This window comes from Prosopis cineraria, unplaced genomic scaffold (assembly GCF_029017545.1).
Source record: "Prosopis cineraria cultivar Desert tree isolate PC_DT_omini unplaced genomic scaffold, ASM2901754v1 PC2, whole genome shotgun sequence".
In the NCBI taxonomy this organism is placed as follows: Eukaryota; Viridiplantae; Streptophyta; class Magnoliopsida; order Fabales; family Fabaceae; genus Prosopis; species Prosopis cineraria.
The window spans coordinates 34,598,109-34,614,104 of record NW_026555333.1 but is presented as its reverse complement, the minus strand read 5'-3'; the positions used below and the strand labels follow the sequence as shown (position 1 = coordinate 34,614,104).

Here is a 15,996-nt window from a genome sequence, read left to right as displayed (position 1 = left end):
TTTTTAAATGGCGGCCAACGAAATATTTAGTATCATTATATGTTTTTTTTTCCATGTTACAAGTACATCCGTCCCGGCCAGCAGGCACACCAACACGTGACATTCCTTAGTGATTCTAACACAAAATTATTTAGCTAAAAAGCACACTGCAATTTATAAACAAAGAGTGACACATTCACATATAACACAGTCTCTGTGTGCGTGTGCGTGCGTGCGTGTGTGTGTAGACACACCCGTGCATGTATCACTTATTCTTGATATGCATATAGTAAGTTTGATTCTATGTAGATTCAAGCCTTTAATTCTGGACTATCATTTTTAAACCTAGACAGCCAGAATAAGACCAGGGACGGACTCATCACAAAGCTTGCTCTGCCAAATGCTTTGACACATGGAAGCAACGAAGGAGGAGGAGGAAGAGGAGGAGGACGATGAAGATGGCGATGATGTCATTGAAGAGGCAGGGTCTCCTTCGTTCCCAAGTCGAGTGACGGTGAGGGAAGTATTCAGATACTCCCTGACCTGCGTGATTATCCCATCAGTGAGAGTCCAAGCATGAACCCACCACACAAGGTTGGTTTCATCATATCCTTCAGCAATGACCAGTGATCCAAATCCTACGACCACATCAGGAACCAAAACGACGACAGAACGCTTCTCCGAAGAAGAAGACGACAACGAAGTCCCGGTGAGGAGAGGAAGCAAATGGTAACGATGGCTTGGAGGGCCATGGAACCACCACTCCAGATCAGAAGCTAGAAAACGATGGAGATTGTGACTGTCTTTGGAGATCAAAGCACTGTATAACTCTGTGACCACCCTCTTGTTTCTCTCCTCTTCCTCTTGAAGGCATGCCTCTGAGTTTGCCAGCTCGAGCTATATGGCCTTTTCGATCGACCTCAAGAGCTATATGAGTCTGTTAGAGAAACTTAGATTGAATGTGATGTGTGAGAAGGTGATGTAGTAATGCTTTATATAGAGGGGGAGAGAAAAAGTTTGCCACAAATGGAGGATTAACGGACCTACGTGATAAGATTATATACTATTTGTTTTATGCCGCTACTGGCTGCATGCCTGCAATATTATATTTATTTTTGTAAAGTTATTAGTTATTATATGCATTGGTAGGAAAAAGTTTGTGATTGGATGTTCGACTGTTTTTCCCCTCTTTACAGATGTTCGAAAGTTTTAGGTTGGGAAGATGAAAGGAAAGAGTGAGTGGAATGAAGATTCTATATTATACACTAATGGCATGTTTGGTTGTTGAAAAGAATGATGATAGAATGGAATAGAGTAACATAAAATAAAATAAACTAAAATGATAGTGATCATGTATAGATTTTTGTGTAAGACAGTAATGCAAACATAAAATACTACTCCTACCGATCCTAAGGAGTTGAAGCAAACATGAGACCCGAGCTATATTTTTGTCTTATCAAATAAAACCAGTGGTCCATGAAATCTTAAATTAGTCATATATATGTTCATAATTTGTGGCAATGTGAATTTTTATAAACTTTAATTTTATATATTTATTGACATATTGATTAAAGAATAGAAAAACAAATATTTATGTATTACACCAAGGCATACAAATTTTTCAAAAGGAACATACAATTTAAAAAGTATATAATATCTTTGCATTTTACTAAATAATAAATGAATTGGGTGTGTGCCTATGAAGAATTGACTCCAACCATTTATTTGAAAAATAGTAATATTTCAGGCAACTTTAATAATAGTACTTAAGAAATTATTACTTCTTAATTACCATAAAAATAGAATTTTATGGAGGGTTTTTTAAATTATTAATCGTATTAAATTATGATTTAACCTTATACTCAAACAAGGTAACAAATAAAAAATAATCATTGTCGTAGAAAAAATATTATAATTTCAGAGAGTATAATCAACATTTTAAAATGTTCCAATTATAACTTACTTATATAATTTTTAAATAAATTTTATTTTTTAAACTATCAATTATCATTATATTATAAACTGTGTTTTAAATATAATTTTTTCACCCTTCTTTTCCCTCCAAACAAACCCTATTACACCATGAAATCTAAAAGTTTGTTAGACCCTGGACGAAATCTAAACAAATCTTCTCACGAACAACACTTTTAAAAATTACAAAAATAGAAATTAAAAGGGAAAACAAAATCCTTGATTTTGATGATATTTCTGAGAGCATCTAAAGGGGTAGTACGGAAAGTGGTAGTAGAGAATCAAGTCCGGATGTGATACAACTAATTACCTCACTTCAATATTAGAAAAGAAAAAATAGTTATTTACACTTCAAAAATTAATGTATTTCTTAATTAAATTAAAATAATTATATTTTTGCTCATAAAAAAGCGACTATATATATATATATATATATTTTAAGATTACGAGGGTTTAAACTTCAACCCTTCATGGCTTCATCTCCGTCCTAAGCCTCAAGTGGTCAAAATAAGTGGACTTTAAATTTAAAAATGTGTTAAAAATATTAATGATAAAAATTATATTCGTTGGAAAATAAATTATGGATAAAAAACATACACTTGTTTAATTTAAAAAAAAACACATTAATATCAGTTTAAGTACCAAATAATTTTTTTGCCATGAAAACTTGTAGCTTGTTGGTTGGTGTGCTGCACATTTAACCTGCACATTGCAAGTTCGAATTGGCAGATAAAAAAACAAAAAAGAGTTCCAAATAAATTTTGTTCAATGATAGGTTCAGCCAGGGAAGGCAGTTCTTGCCACCATATATATTAGTTTATGAATTAATTATTTAATTCTATTGCATGCATAATTGGACTCGTATGTCACAAAACACATCATTAGTGGCCATAAGTCTTTCCCATTTGACTTTTTATTTGGATAATATAAAAATTGTTTCCATATATTGTCGGTTCTAATTTTGCTTTTTGTCACTTTGATAGTTATACTCTTTTTTTTTTTTTTGTTAAAAACAACTTTGATAGTTATATAAAAAAAACTTGTGCAAGTACCAATGGCAAATTAAGATTTGAATCCATTGCATGTTGTAACAAGTTAACAAGATTAAATATGTAGAAGGTATTGTTAATATGTTCTTCTAGTGAACTAACAAGAATACATTATTAAAATAACAAGTTAATCTATGACTTCAACAAGTCCACTTCATACTGCAACAAGTTAACAAGATTAAATATTTAGATGGTATTATTAAAAAGTCCTCTTAGTAAATTGATAAGTACACATTATTAAAATGACAAGTTATGTTAGGGTTTTAATAAATCCACTTTATAGCATAACAAGTCAACAAGATTGGACATGTATAAGACATTGTTAACAATTTTTATTAGTGAATTAACAATTACACAATTGTGAAGTGACGAGTTAGGTTAGGTATTAACTAGTCCACTTTATATTTTAAAAATACAGGATATTTTGGTTATTTCCTACCAAAACATATTTTTAATTTAGTCCCTTGGTCTTGCAGTATATTTTCACATTCTATCAGTCTTAATTTGAAATTAAACCCCTATAGGGATCCTTTACTAAAACCCCCCCTAGATTACACCTAATTATAGTCAAAAGTAACTGTTAAATTAATCCAAGTACTTCATGACAAGGTTCTCATCTTATTAAAATCAAATATAAAACTTTAACAAACCACGGCATTCATAATCACGAACAATGTGACTTGCTCAAGATTTTATATGCATACCTATTTAAATTTTGAATTTGATTTTTTTCATCAAAAATTCGTTTGAACAACCAATGAAAAAACTTGAAAACATGGTTTATTTGTTGTTATGTGAAATAACAACAATAAAAAAAATCTAGTTATAATAAAGGTATATCTTTCATGCAAAGAAGGGATAGAGATTGATGAAGAAAGGAAATGGGATTTTATGCCGTCCCTTCCTTTCAAATATTAATGCATTTCATGATAATTCATATATTTAAAAATGTAGGGCAGTAACTTTTTTTGCCTAAAATGTATGAGTATATATTTAAATTACATTCCTCATATTAGAAACAAATAATTAATGATTGTTACTAAATAAGTTTAAAGGTGAAAAATTTAGGATCTTAACTACCTAATTGTTTTCTCTTGGCATATGTGGGTTTGAGGTAAAATTGCCTAAGGCTAGTAGGTTACAGTTTTAATTTGGGTCAAGTGGAGAAGACTCAATTCCCTTTATGGGAGAGTTTCCCCAATTTTAGCATTACAATATATTCAAATCCAGAGGTCAATTTTGGTGTTAGTCTTACCAAAAACTTGGTTTAGTGGATATAATTAATTGTGAATCCTTTGCTCTAAATTCAAGAAATTTCAATACTCCATTTTTTTTTATGATCACTCCAAATTGGCATATTAGATGCTAAATAATGAAAACCAAAACCATGGTTCCAAAAAATGAAAAACAAGGAAAGTACTGAAAATGTAAAAATGGTGGATGGATGCTTTGAAACTTATAATTGAATTAATGAGGCATTTTATATCAATTTAAAATATGTTAAAATACATAGGTTTATTTCGATGATATATGGAAGGACCCTTTGTCCCTTGATGATCAATAAGAGACACCACTTAGATTGCGTTGATTAGTAGGCAAATGTTTATTGGATCTTTTTTATGTTTAGATTTTTAAAATATATATGTTAAAGTTTAACTTAAACGTGTAAGTGGCCCTAAAATATATGTTTAGATTGAATGCATGAGTCATTAAACTATAATAGTTTTCTAAAAATTGGACGATTTCAAATATAATATAAAAAAAAAGCTTTTAATTTTTTTAAAAGCCATAAAATTAAAATTTAAAAATTAGACCCATTCTAAAAGCCAATTTCATTTTTGGACCATTTACATATATAAAATATAATTTGAAACCATTTTTCTAAGAATATGTTGGTAGTTATAGATATAAATATATGTATTTTTGAGTCTATTTGTACATGATTTAATTAGAATCCACCTATATTTAATAAGTTATAAAATTTAAATTTATAATATTTTTTATTATAGTCATGTTGTGCTATTTTATAAACAAGTATTAAGTAGACATACTGTAGATTTAATATTTATAAATTTTATATTATAATATTATTTATATGTCAAAATTTGATTGCAATAGTCGCTTGAGCACCAAATTCAAATACTAGATGAACTCTAAATGTGTAGAGGACACAATTTAGGTCATCTCCTGAAGAGTTAGTTAAGGTTAATTTTAGAGTTATTCTTTAGAATGAACAGTTATCAAGAAGTGATTTCAAAGGTCAAAGTGAATGTAAGAACAACAATCTACTAGAACAAGTAATGGACAAGAAAGTAGGATGCAAAGTAAAGAATGCATGTGTATCCCATAGTAATAGTCGTTATATTTTTGCCTGAAGTGAAAAAGCTAAGTGTGGGAAAATTAATAAGTTTAGTTTTCTATATGCATTTCATTGCATATTAGATTTAGTTTATGCATTTCTTGGTCATTATAGGCGCCTTTTACGCTAATTTTCCCTAGTGTTAGAATTTCATTACATAAAGAATGTTTTAGAAGTAACTTTTTACAAAAATTTCACTCAAGCAACGATCTTGTGTCTTTTAACATGTTATTTTGATTGGTGGAATTAGTTTTTATTGATTCATACTAGGTTATAAGTTATTAGAAAAAGATATAAATCATGTGTGGGAAGTACTATGTAATTCTTTATACGTATTTGATTTTAATACTTCTACTTAAGTTGAATTTAATTATCACACACTATGGTTTAATTTCCGATTGAATATTTGGTTCTCTTGAACTGTAGGCCAGATAAATTAAGGAAATCAAGTGTGTGCAATATGACTATCAATTGGTCACTTAGAGGAACACTAATTGGCATCACATTCATATATTAAGAAGGTACAAAATTTACCTTGTAGGATGGTATGTAATGTTCTTCATAAATACCACACATTAAACCACAATTTTCCAACTCTACCATGGTAATTACAAGATAACCAATCACATTATTAACTTACCATGGTAGAATAGACTCAATTATAGTTAGAAATAGCTAATTATAGTATAAAACGAAAATAATTAATTTAAATGTCTACTATGGTTAATATAATTTAATTTAATATAAATAATATCATTTAGATACTCCTACCATAGTAGAAATGATTAAACATAGACAATCGACTCTACCATAGTAAGAAAGATTAAACTAATATCCCTAGATAAACAATTAAGTGTATCACAATATCAAAAAATAAAGAAAGAAAGTACATCTTAAGTTAGTACAATATAGTACATGCTTCTTATTTCAACTCTTCCAGTTTATGGGGACCAATGACTTTACTACATATAACATTGAAGAAGAAGCAAAGTCCAGTTATTGTATATCATCAATATTCTTTCAATATGCCTCAAATAGCTAAAGGTAACAGTTGTTGGATCAAGACATGGCAATTGTGAGACTTGAAGCCTACTAATTTCAATTCTTTCATCGACACAACACTACTACAAAAAAAGCTTTTCATGTTGCTTTTTTAGGACATTTCATGTCCCTATCACGGGGGACATAGATCTGGGTGACATAGAAAGTTAACTTATTCATGTCACTTTTATGAAGGATGTGGTTTTTGGAGAATCCACGTTGCTTTTTGTAAAAAAAAAAAAAGGACATGGTTTCTCTTGAAACAAATATTAAAATAATTTAAATTTAAATATCTTCCATCCCATTTCATCATTCTAGCTATCTATATATTTCACAAACATAAAAACAAAATAAAAGAAAAATAAAACTAAACCAAAATTAATGAAGCGACCAAAGATAATTGAGAAGGCTCAAGCAAAGGTCATAAATAACTAAGAGAAAGGGTTTATGGGTGAAAGTGACACTAACCAAATATGGCTTGCTTAAGAGAAAGAGGAAGAGAAGCCGTGGATCTCAACCGTAGGTCTCAAAGTTGTTCATTGAATGCGGCAAAGAGAGACAAGGAGAAGAGAGAGTTGTTCGTCGAATGCTCACTGTTGAATGCTAGCCTTAAGTCTCTATTTAGTCTATTAGCCTTAGATCTCAATGCAGTGGGAAGGAGAAGAGAGAGTTGTTATGTAGAGGAGAGGAGAGATCTATAGTTAGGAGGAGAAGAGAGATATGCTGCCATCGAAGGGAAAGAGGGAGAGGAGTTGAGTTTCAAAGTATAGAATGATGGAGCGAGGGAGGAGCTGATGATTTAAAAAAGCTGATTGAAATTCACATTCCTTTTTTTAAAAAAGTGACATGGATAACTTACCATATTGCTTTTTTAAACAAGCGGCATGAAAAATGTTCTAACACTAATAATTTAAAATAACTTATTTTCTATAATCTACATCCCTTTTTTTTAGAAAAAAAAGCGATGTAGACAACTTATCCATGTCAGTTTTTTAAAAAAGTGATGTTAATAGTCTTACATAATTAACACTTATTTACAAAATTGCCACTACATTTATTTATTATGTCACTTTCACAATATATATTTTGTGGTAGTGCAAGCTTCTTTCAATATAAATTAATAGTCTTACATAATCAATACTTATTTACAAAAAGTGATGAAAATTGAGGGGCATAAAATATATATTTTGTAGTAGCGCAAGCTTCCCAATATTTAAAGAATTTTGTGTGGGGACTTTGATTTCGTGTAGACACTAACAAAAACTTAGTTTCTCTTATTTAGATAATGTATGAGCTAGCAGTTGGGGGACAATAAGTCTGCTTAACTTCTGGCCTCACATGTAAGTCTTCATATATTCTCATTTCTTTCAAATCCAATCTAGTGTTTACATTGTCCTTGGTCTTATATACCTGGTATGTTCAAAAGCATTCTAATAATACTATCAATACAGTGCCTTACTTCAAAATTGCGATAATATAAAGGTGAGAAAGAGAATAGACTTTTTTTCCATATATTTTTTCCACTTGTGTTCTTCTAAGTCTTACCAAAATAGCATTGATGTCTTTCACCCATTAATAAACTTTCTCCCTAGTCAAAGCATTCAAAGCATGATCATGCTCTTATTGGCCATGAAAAACATTCCTTAATTTATGATATGAGTGATCTCATCTAAGAAACCTCTGAGGGCCAATGTAAACTGTCTTCCTTTCATGTTGAATTTAATGGTAGCTTGTGCCTTCTTTATAAATTAGATATGGTTTATAACCCTTCACATTGTACCCTGACAAATTCCTTATGTAGGAAAATTGTTTATAAAGCAAAAGATCATATATCAATTCTCCTAAAAATTCTTCTTCTGATTTGCATTAAACACTTTCACACCTATCTCCTATAGATCTTTTAACTATTAAATCAAAGGTTTCAGGTAAATATCAATGTCATTTCTTATGTTGTTTTGGTCTAGAAGTCAATATCAATAACATCATGTTCTTCTATTTGATGCACAACTAGGGTGCTAGGCTACTAAAAGAACATGAACTATATATACTACTAAGACTATTGTAAATATTCATTTCATTAGTAGAAAGTCCAAATTTAAGGTTCCTTGGCTCATTGCAAAATTCAAGAAACAATTGATCAATTTTCTTCCATTAAGGAGAATTATGGGTGTCAAAGTTTTGGGTTAAATATGCTCTCATTTACATGCCACATCAAGTTCTTCACATTATTTTCATTTGCAAATAAGTGATTGAATCTTAGTATAATTGGAAGATAACAAGATCTTTGTAGGAGCCCTATTCTCCTAATACAATGGTGCCTCACATTTCAAACACTTTTCGTCATCTTCAAGCTCTTTTTTGTACAATACATAATCATTAAGGCATGTGTATATCTTTTTATACTTCATACCCATTAGGCACAAGATTTTCTTGGCAACATAGTAACAATCTTATAGTTCAATTCCTTCTAGAAACATTTATTTGAGAAACTCTATAAAATTCTTGATGCTTCATTCACTTCTTGCCTTAAAGGTAGCCAATTTTAACACCACGGGTAATAGTTTGTAATTGTTGCACCTCAAGTATAGAGGCTTCTTTACATTAGTGCACAACTTCCATATATTGAGATGTGCTAGGCTTTTTCCAAATTCATATTGTGTAGTTCTTTCAAATTCCATCATAAATTAAGTGCTCTCTTATTTTAGCAAAACCTAGTTTCCTTTTATTAAAGTAATTTACACAAGGACAGTGAAACCTACCATTATTGTCAACAATGTTTCTTTTAGAAAATTTTAAAAAATCTTTCACCCTATTATCATACTTGTCACTCGTTCATCTAGCATTTATTCAACTATGATCAATATTTCACTGCCTAAAGAAGAACAAAGTTAATGGATAACCTTGAAACTATTTCACTACCTAAATAATAAAATTGAAAAAACTTTGACCTAGTCAAAAGTCATCTTTGACCAGGTGATCATAAAGGCTATGATTGAGTTTAGTGATATTCATGTAAAGAAATGTGAGTGGTCAAGATGGAATTTGTCCCTCACATTAAGTTAGAGATATTACTGGGCCCCTTGATGAGTAAGACTGAGAAAATATATGGCTATACTATAATGAAAATGGTTTTTCCATTGCTACTATCAGTCTACTCAAAGATCGAGAAAGTAATGGTCAGGTAAAGGAAAATGATAATTTTATATTTCATACTTGACCGAAATATCGCGCAACAAAAGGGATGTGATATAGTTGTATGATAGGTTACATTGGATCATCAATCCTTATATGAATTGGGTAGTTGCAATATCTTGCTAGAGGCCACTTGTAACTTATGGGCTAATAGCATAATTAGCCCACTACCAATTTCATATGACCCTACAGGGTCGCACACAAGAACAGCCCAACTCGAGCTATAATGTCTAAGTTTGTTGAATTTGAAATATGTCTAGATTTAATGAATATAATATAAGGTGAATGAATTATATATATATATATATATATTTTGAATATTTATTTGATAAATATTTATATATATATATATTTATATGAAATATAAAATTTAAAATATAATTATATATATGTATATATATATATGATATATGTATATGAGATATAAAATTAAATATAGATAATATATATATATATATTTAAAATATATATGTATATATATGTATATATATATATTCGTATATATATAATATAATATGTATATGTGATATATATTATATTATATTATATTATGTTACATTATATTATCTTATGTTAGTTTTAAATTTAATTTTATTTGATAGATTAAATTTAATAACTAACATGATAAGAAAGAATATCATGTTAGTTTTATAATTTAAATTTATAAGATAAATTTGAATTAGATATGATATTATGGATTAAATTTATGAAATAAATTTAATTAAATTTTCGTGAGCTTTTAAGTGGAAGACAAAAACTCTTATCTATATACTATATATAGATAGGGACGTCCTTATGAAGAGAGAGAGTTAGAAAAGTTCTGATGGCAAAAACACTCTAAAAGCCATGAAACACCCGATAAAAAGGAAAATTAAAGTTCAAAGAAGAACAGATGCTGAGAGCATTAGCACATTGTTTGTGTTATAGAGCTGTTTGTGTGGATATCGATAGAGGGAGGAGATCTATGTTGTTAGCTCTTGAGATCCAAATGTGCACCAACTTTAAAGAATTAAAAAGATAACTCTTCTATCCACCTTGAATTAAATGAGTTCGTTCGGTTCATATTAGGATAGGAACTTTAAAATTTTAATCTTCTGCTACACCTCCCTATCCAACAGTGGTACCAGAGCCAAGTCGAATTTTCATTTAAGTTGGTTTTTGATTGATTATGTTCTTAAATCTTCATGTGATAAACTTCTTTGGATGAACGTTGCTTTAAAATTTTCAAAATTTATACGTGATATTTTCAAAATCTATATATATGTTTTTCATGTGATGTTTTCAAAACATATATATCTATAAACTTGTTTTATATATCTATATATATATATATATATTTAAATTTATATGAATTTAAATAAATTAATATGATTAATATTTAGCTATATGATGCGCATTCTCAATATGACTAATGTTCGTCCATATGATGTGCGTTCTGAATGTCATTATTGTTCGTTCACGTTCTCATATGGTTTAGGCTGGACTGTCAATATGATTGATGAATCTAAAGGGTCTGAGGCAGCAACTCATTCAAAGAGAATAAGTGGGACCACCGTGGCTAACTCTACGTAGCATTTCTTATTCATGATTTATATAGCCTTTCATTATATATAAATTGTTTATTTGTTGTGTTTTCTTTACCTTGAAGTTGTTTGGGTATGGTGACACATATAGCTCTAGTTTTACGAGGGTTGTAAATTATAAATACGGCCTGCGTGTCATGCCTCTCTCTATGAACTCTTAATGTACATTCTCTTCTCATCTCATTCCCCTCATATGAATAAATGAGGTTTCTTGATGTAATTTATCTTCTTAGAGAGGTCCTCTCATTGGCTTAGGATTGACATAGGTTAGGTGAGCCATATTGTGTCACGTTTAATTATGCTGTTGATTAGATCATAATATGCATGATTTTGTATGAGATACAACCGCTTTTACTTTACACATTTGTTAAATTAATAAATCAAACCCTCTAATCAAAATCTTAAATCATAATGCTATCAATTAATGAATACTTGTCAAAATCTAGATCATTCAAATGTAAGATCTACCAAAGTGGATACAATTAGGTTATCTTGGTGAGACAAGCATGAGTAATGGTGCTACTTACAAAGACTCATTATTGTTTGACTTAATTGAGATTTTCAAAATAGTTTTGGATCTCAAGGCATTAGATGGGATTGAACATGAAGGATCATATGATGATGAATCCTATAAAGATCTAAGAGTTACATGTGATGTAATTGGTAAATGAGTTACCTACCTAAATAACTTAATTTTAAGTGTCTTGCCAAAGCAGACTTAAATTTAAGAGAAATATGGGTCTTAGCTCACTAATCAAATTTGAGGGTTGTTAATTTTAGTGGAAGATATAAAATTAACTTTGTGTATTTTATTGTAGAATCTTGTCGGCTAGTAACACTGCTATACTATCGTTGCAATCAATCCTTGAGAAGGACAAACTCAATGGGACGAACTTTCTTGACTAGTTCAGGAACTTGAGAATTGTTCTCAAGTAGGAAAGAAAGGCTTATGTCCTAGATGAACCCATTCCTGAGGAGCCTGTGGCAAATGCTCCAAGAGATCAAAGGGATGCTTACATAAAGCGCACCAATAACTCGGTGGATATAGGATGCCTAATGCTAGCTACCATGGTTCTAGAACTTTAAAGAGATTTAGAATACATGGAGGCTTCTGAGATGATAGTACATCTTAAGGAAATGTTCTAGCAACAAGCAAGGCAAGAGAGGTATGAGACCACAAAGGCCTTACATTCCTGCAAGATGGCTGAGGGTATATCAGTTAGCACTCATGTTTTAAACATAAAGAGCCATATTGATCACCTTGAGAGGCTTGGATTTTCCTTAAGCTAGGAGTTGGCTACAGATTTGATCTTAAACTCACTCCCAGAAAGTTATGACCAGTTTGTTATGAATTATAACATGACTGACATAGAGAAATCCATTTTTAAACTCCATAGGATGCTTAAAACTGCTGAGCATAACATTAAGAAAAAGCATAGCACTGTTTTGATGGTTTAGAAAGGAAAGGGTATGAAAAAGAAAGGCAAGGGCAAGGGAAAGGGTAAAGGCTTAAATGGTAAGACCAAAGAGTCGAACAAGCCCAAAACCAAGCCTTCAACCAAGAAGGCAAAGCCTCTAAAGGAAGGAGTTTGCTTCTTTCATAATGAATTAGGTCATTGGAAGAGAAACTGCAAGCTCTACCTGGAAGATCTGAAAAAGAAGAAGGATAGCAGGGCTACTCCTTTAGGTATTTATGTTATAGACATTCACCTTTCTACTTCTTTTACATGGGTATTAGATATTGCATGTGGTTCTCACATTTGTACAAATGTGCAAGGTCTCAAAAACAGTAGAAAGTTGATAAAAGGCAAAGTGAACCTACGAGTTAGCAATAGAGCAAGAGTTGCTGCTTTAGTTGTAGGCACTTATGAATTACTTTTGCCTAGTGAAATTTTATTAGTTTTAAACAATTGCTATTATGTTCCTGCTTTGAGTAGCAACATTATTTCTCTTTCTTATTTAGATAAGAAAGGTTTTACTTTCATTATTGGGAATGGTAAATGTTCTATTTATCGAAATGACATTTTTTATGCTAATGGTGATTTGCATTTTGATCATTATCTTTTAAATCTGGAACATTCTAGTAATGAAGACATCTATAACGTAACTACCAAAAGGATCAAATCGAACGATTTGAATCCAACTTACCTATGGAATTGTCATCTCGGCCATATAAATGAGAAACACATTTCTAAGCTCCATAAAGATGGACTTCTCAATTCATTTGATTTTGAATCTTATGACACTTGTGAATCTTATTTATTAAGAAAGATGACAAAAGCACCTTTTATTGGGCATAGTGAGAGGTCTAATGACTTATTGGGACTTATACATATAGATGTATATGGACTAATGAGTATAACTGCTAGAAGGGGTCATTTGTACTTCATTACCTTTATTGATGATTATAGTAGATATGGATACATCTACCTAATGAAACACAAATTTGAATCTTTTGAAATGTTCAAAGTATCCCAAAATGAAGTACAAAATCACCTTAGCAAGACTATTAAAACTCTTCAATCTGATCGAGGAGGTGAATATTTGAGCCAAGAATTCATTGATCATTTAATGAGTTGTGGGATAGCCTCACAATTAACTCCTCCAACAACACCATAATGGAATGGTGTTTTTGCCCAGAGAAATCAGACACTATTATATATGGTTCGATCCATGATGAGTCAAGTAGATCTTCCACCATCCTTTTAGGGCCATGCATTAGAAACAGCTGTGTTCACCTGAACCATGTTCCATCTAAGGCAATTGAGAAGACACCATATGAGATATGGATTAGGAAGAAACCTAGTTTGTCTTTTCTCAAGATTTGGGGAAGCAAGGTTTATGTTAAGAAACAAGCCTTAGACAAGTTAGCACCTAAATCCACAAAGTGCCTTTTAATGGGGTATCTTAATGAAATAAAAGGATACTATGTCTACAATCCTACCAATAACAAAGTGTTTGTAATTCGAACTAGTATCTTTCTAGAAAGAGAATTTATCTCTAAAAGAACCAGTGGGAGCAAGATACATCTTGAAGAAATTCAAGAACCACAAAATAGCACAGAGTCACAGATAGAAAACTGAGAAGACTCACAAGAAGTAAATGAACCTACTCAAATAACACAAGGCCCACGAAGGTCTGATAGGACACGACATCATCCTCAGAGATATGGATTTTTAATTAATGAATGTCGTGATGTGTTGCTCATTGAATATAATGAACTAACCACCTACCAAGAACCTATAGTGGGACCAAATTTCAAGAAATGGCTAAATGCCATGAAGTCTGAAATGTAATCCATATACGATAATAAGGTATAGACCTTAATCGATCCACCTAAAGAAATAAAAACCATCGGGTGCAAGTGGGGTTTTAAGGAAAAAACTAACATGGATGGCAAAGTAAATGTCTTCAAGGCATGATTGGTTGTAAAAGGATTTACCCAAACTTATGGTGTAGACTATGATAAAACCTTTTCACTCATTGCAATGGCCAAATCAATTAGAATCATCCTTGCTATTACAATATATTATGACTATGAGATATGGCAAATGGATATTAAAACAACATTCCTTAATGGATGTCTACTTGAGGAAGTATACATGACACAACTTGAAGGTTTTATGCGTCCAGAAGACTCTGGAAAGGTGTGTAAGCTTCAAAGATCCATTTATGGATTGAAGTAAGCATCTTGGAGCTAGAATCAATGTTTTGATGAAGTAATTAAAGAGTTTGGATTCATTCAAAATATTGATGAACCTTGTATTTATAAAACGGTTAACAGCAGCACAGTTATATTTCTAGTGTTATATATAGATGATATCCTACTCATTGAAAATGATATTCCTATCTTATAGAATGTCAAGTCTTGGTTAGGAAAATCTTTCTCTATGAAGGACTTAGGTGAAGCCACTTACATTCTTGGGATTAAGATCTATAAAGATACCAAAAGGCTGATAGGCCTAAGTCAAAGTACATACATAGACAAGATACTGTATAGGTTCAGTATGCAGGATTCAAAAAGGGGTTTCATCTCCATGTCTTATGGAATTCATCTCAGTAAAGGCCAGTGTCTCAGTACACAAAATCAACGAGATTGTATGAGTAAGGTTCCATATGTCTCGGCAATTGGATCTATCATGTATGCCATAAAGTGCACTCAACCGGATGTTTCATTTACCTTAAGTATAACTAGCAGATACCAAGCAAATCCAGGAGAGGATCATTAGACTGCTGTCAAGAATATCTTAAAGTACTTAAGAAGGACTAAGGATTTATTCTTGGTATATGGTAGATTGGATGACGAGCCAGTTGTAACAGGTTACATAGATGCAAGCTTCTAAACTGACCAAGATGACCTTAAATCGTAATCAGGATATATGTTCACCTTAAATGGTGGGGCAGTAAGCTGAAAGAGCTCAAAGCAAAGCACAATAGCCGATTTTGCAACTGAAGCTGAGTATATAGTAGCATCAGATGCAGCTAAGGAAGCCGTTTGGATCAGGAAGTTCATTATTGAACTAAGAGTGGTGCCCAGCATCTCAGATCCAATAAACTTGTTCTATGACAATAGTGGTGCAATTTCACAGAGCAAGAAGCCAAAGTCACACCAAAAGACAAAGCATATACTCAGGCGTTTCCACCTTATCAGAGAGATCAATGATAGAGGTGATATAAAAATATGCAAAGTAACAGGATAAAATAATGTTGCTAATCCTCTTACAAAGCCTCTTGCACAGGTGAAGCATGAACATCATGTCAGGACAATAGGAATTAGATAAATTAATGATTGTACCTAGTGCAAGTGGGAGGATGTTAGAAA

At 31.4% G+C, this 15,996-nt stretch overlaps 1 protein-coding gene across 1 annotated transcript; it reads right to left on the bottom strand.

Moving 5' to 3' along the window:
* On the bottom strand, positions 1-15,714 carry LOC129302717 (uncharacterized). Its single transcript, XM_054941612.1, has 2 exons — positions 15,562-15,714; positions 1-876 (listed from the first exon to the last, which is right to left on the bottom strand). The coding sequence occupies exons 1-2, from the start codon at positions 15,712-15,714 to the stop codon at positions 325-327; spliced, it is 705 nt and encodes a 234-aa protein (XP_054797587.1). The 3' UTR covers positions 1-324.
* Positions 15,715-15,996: the final 282 nt, after the last annotated feature.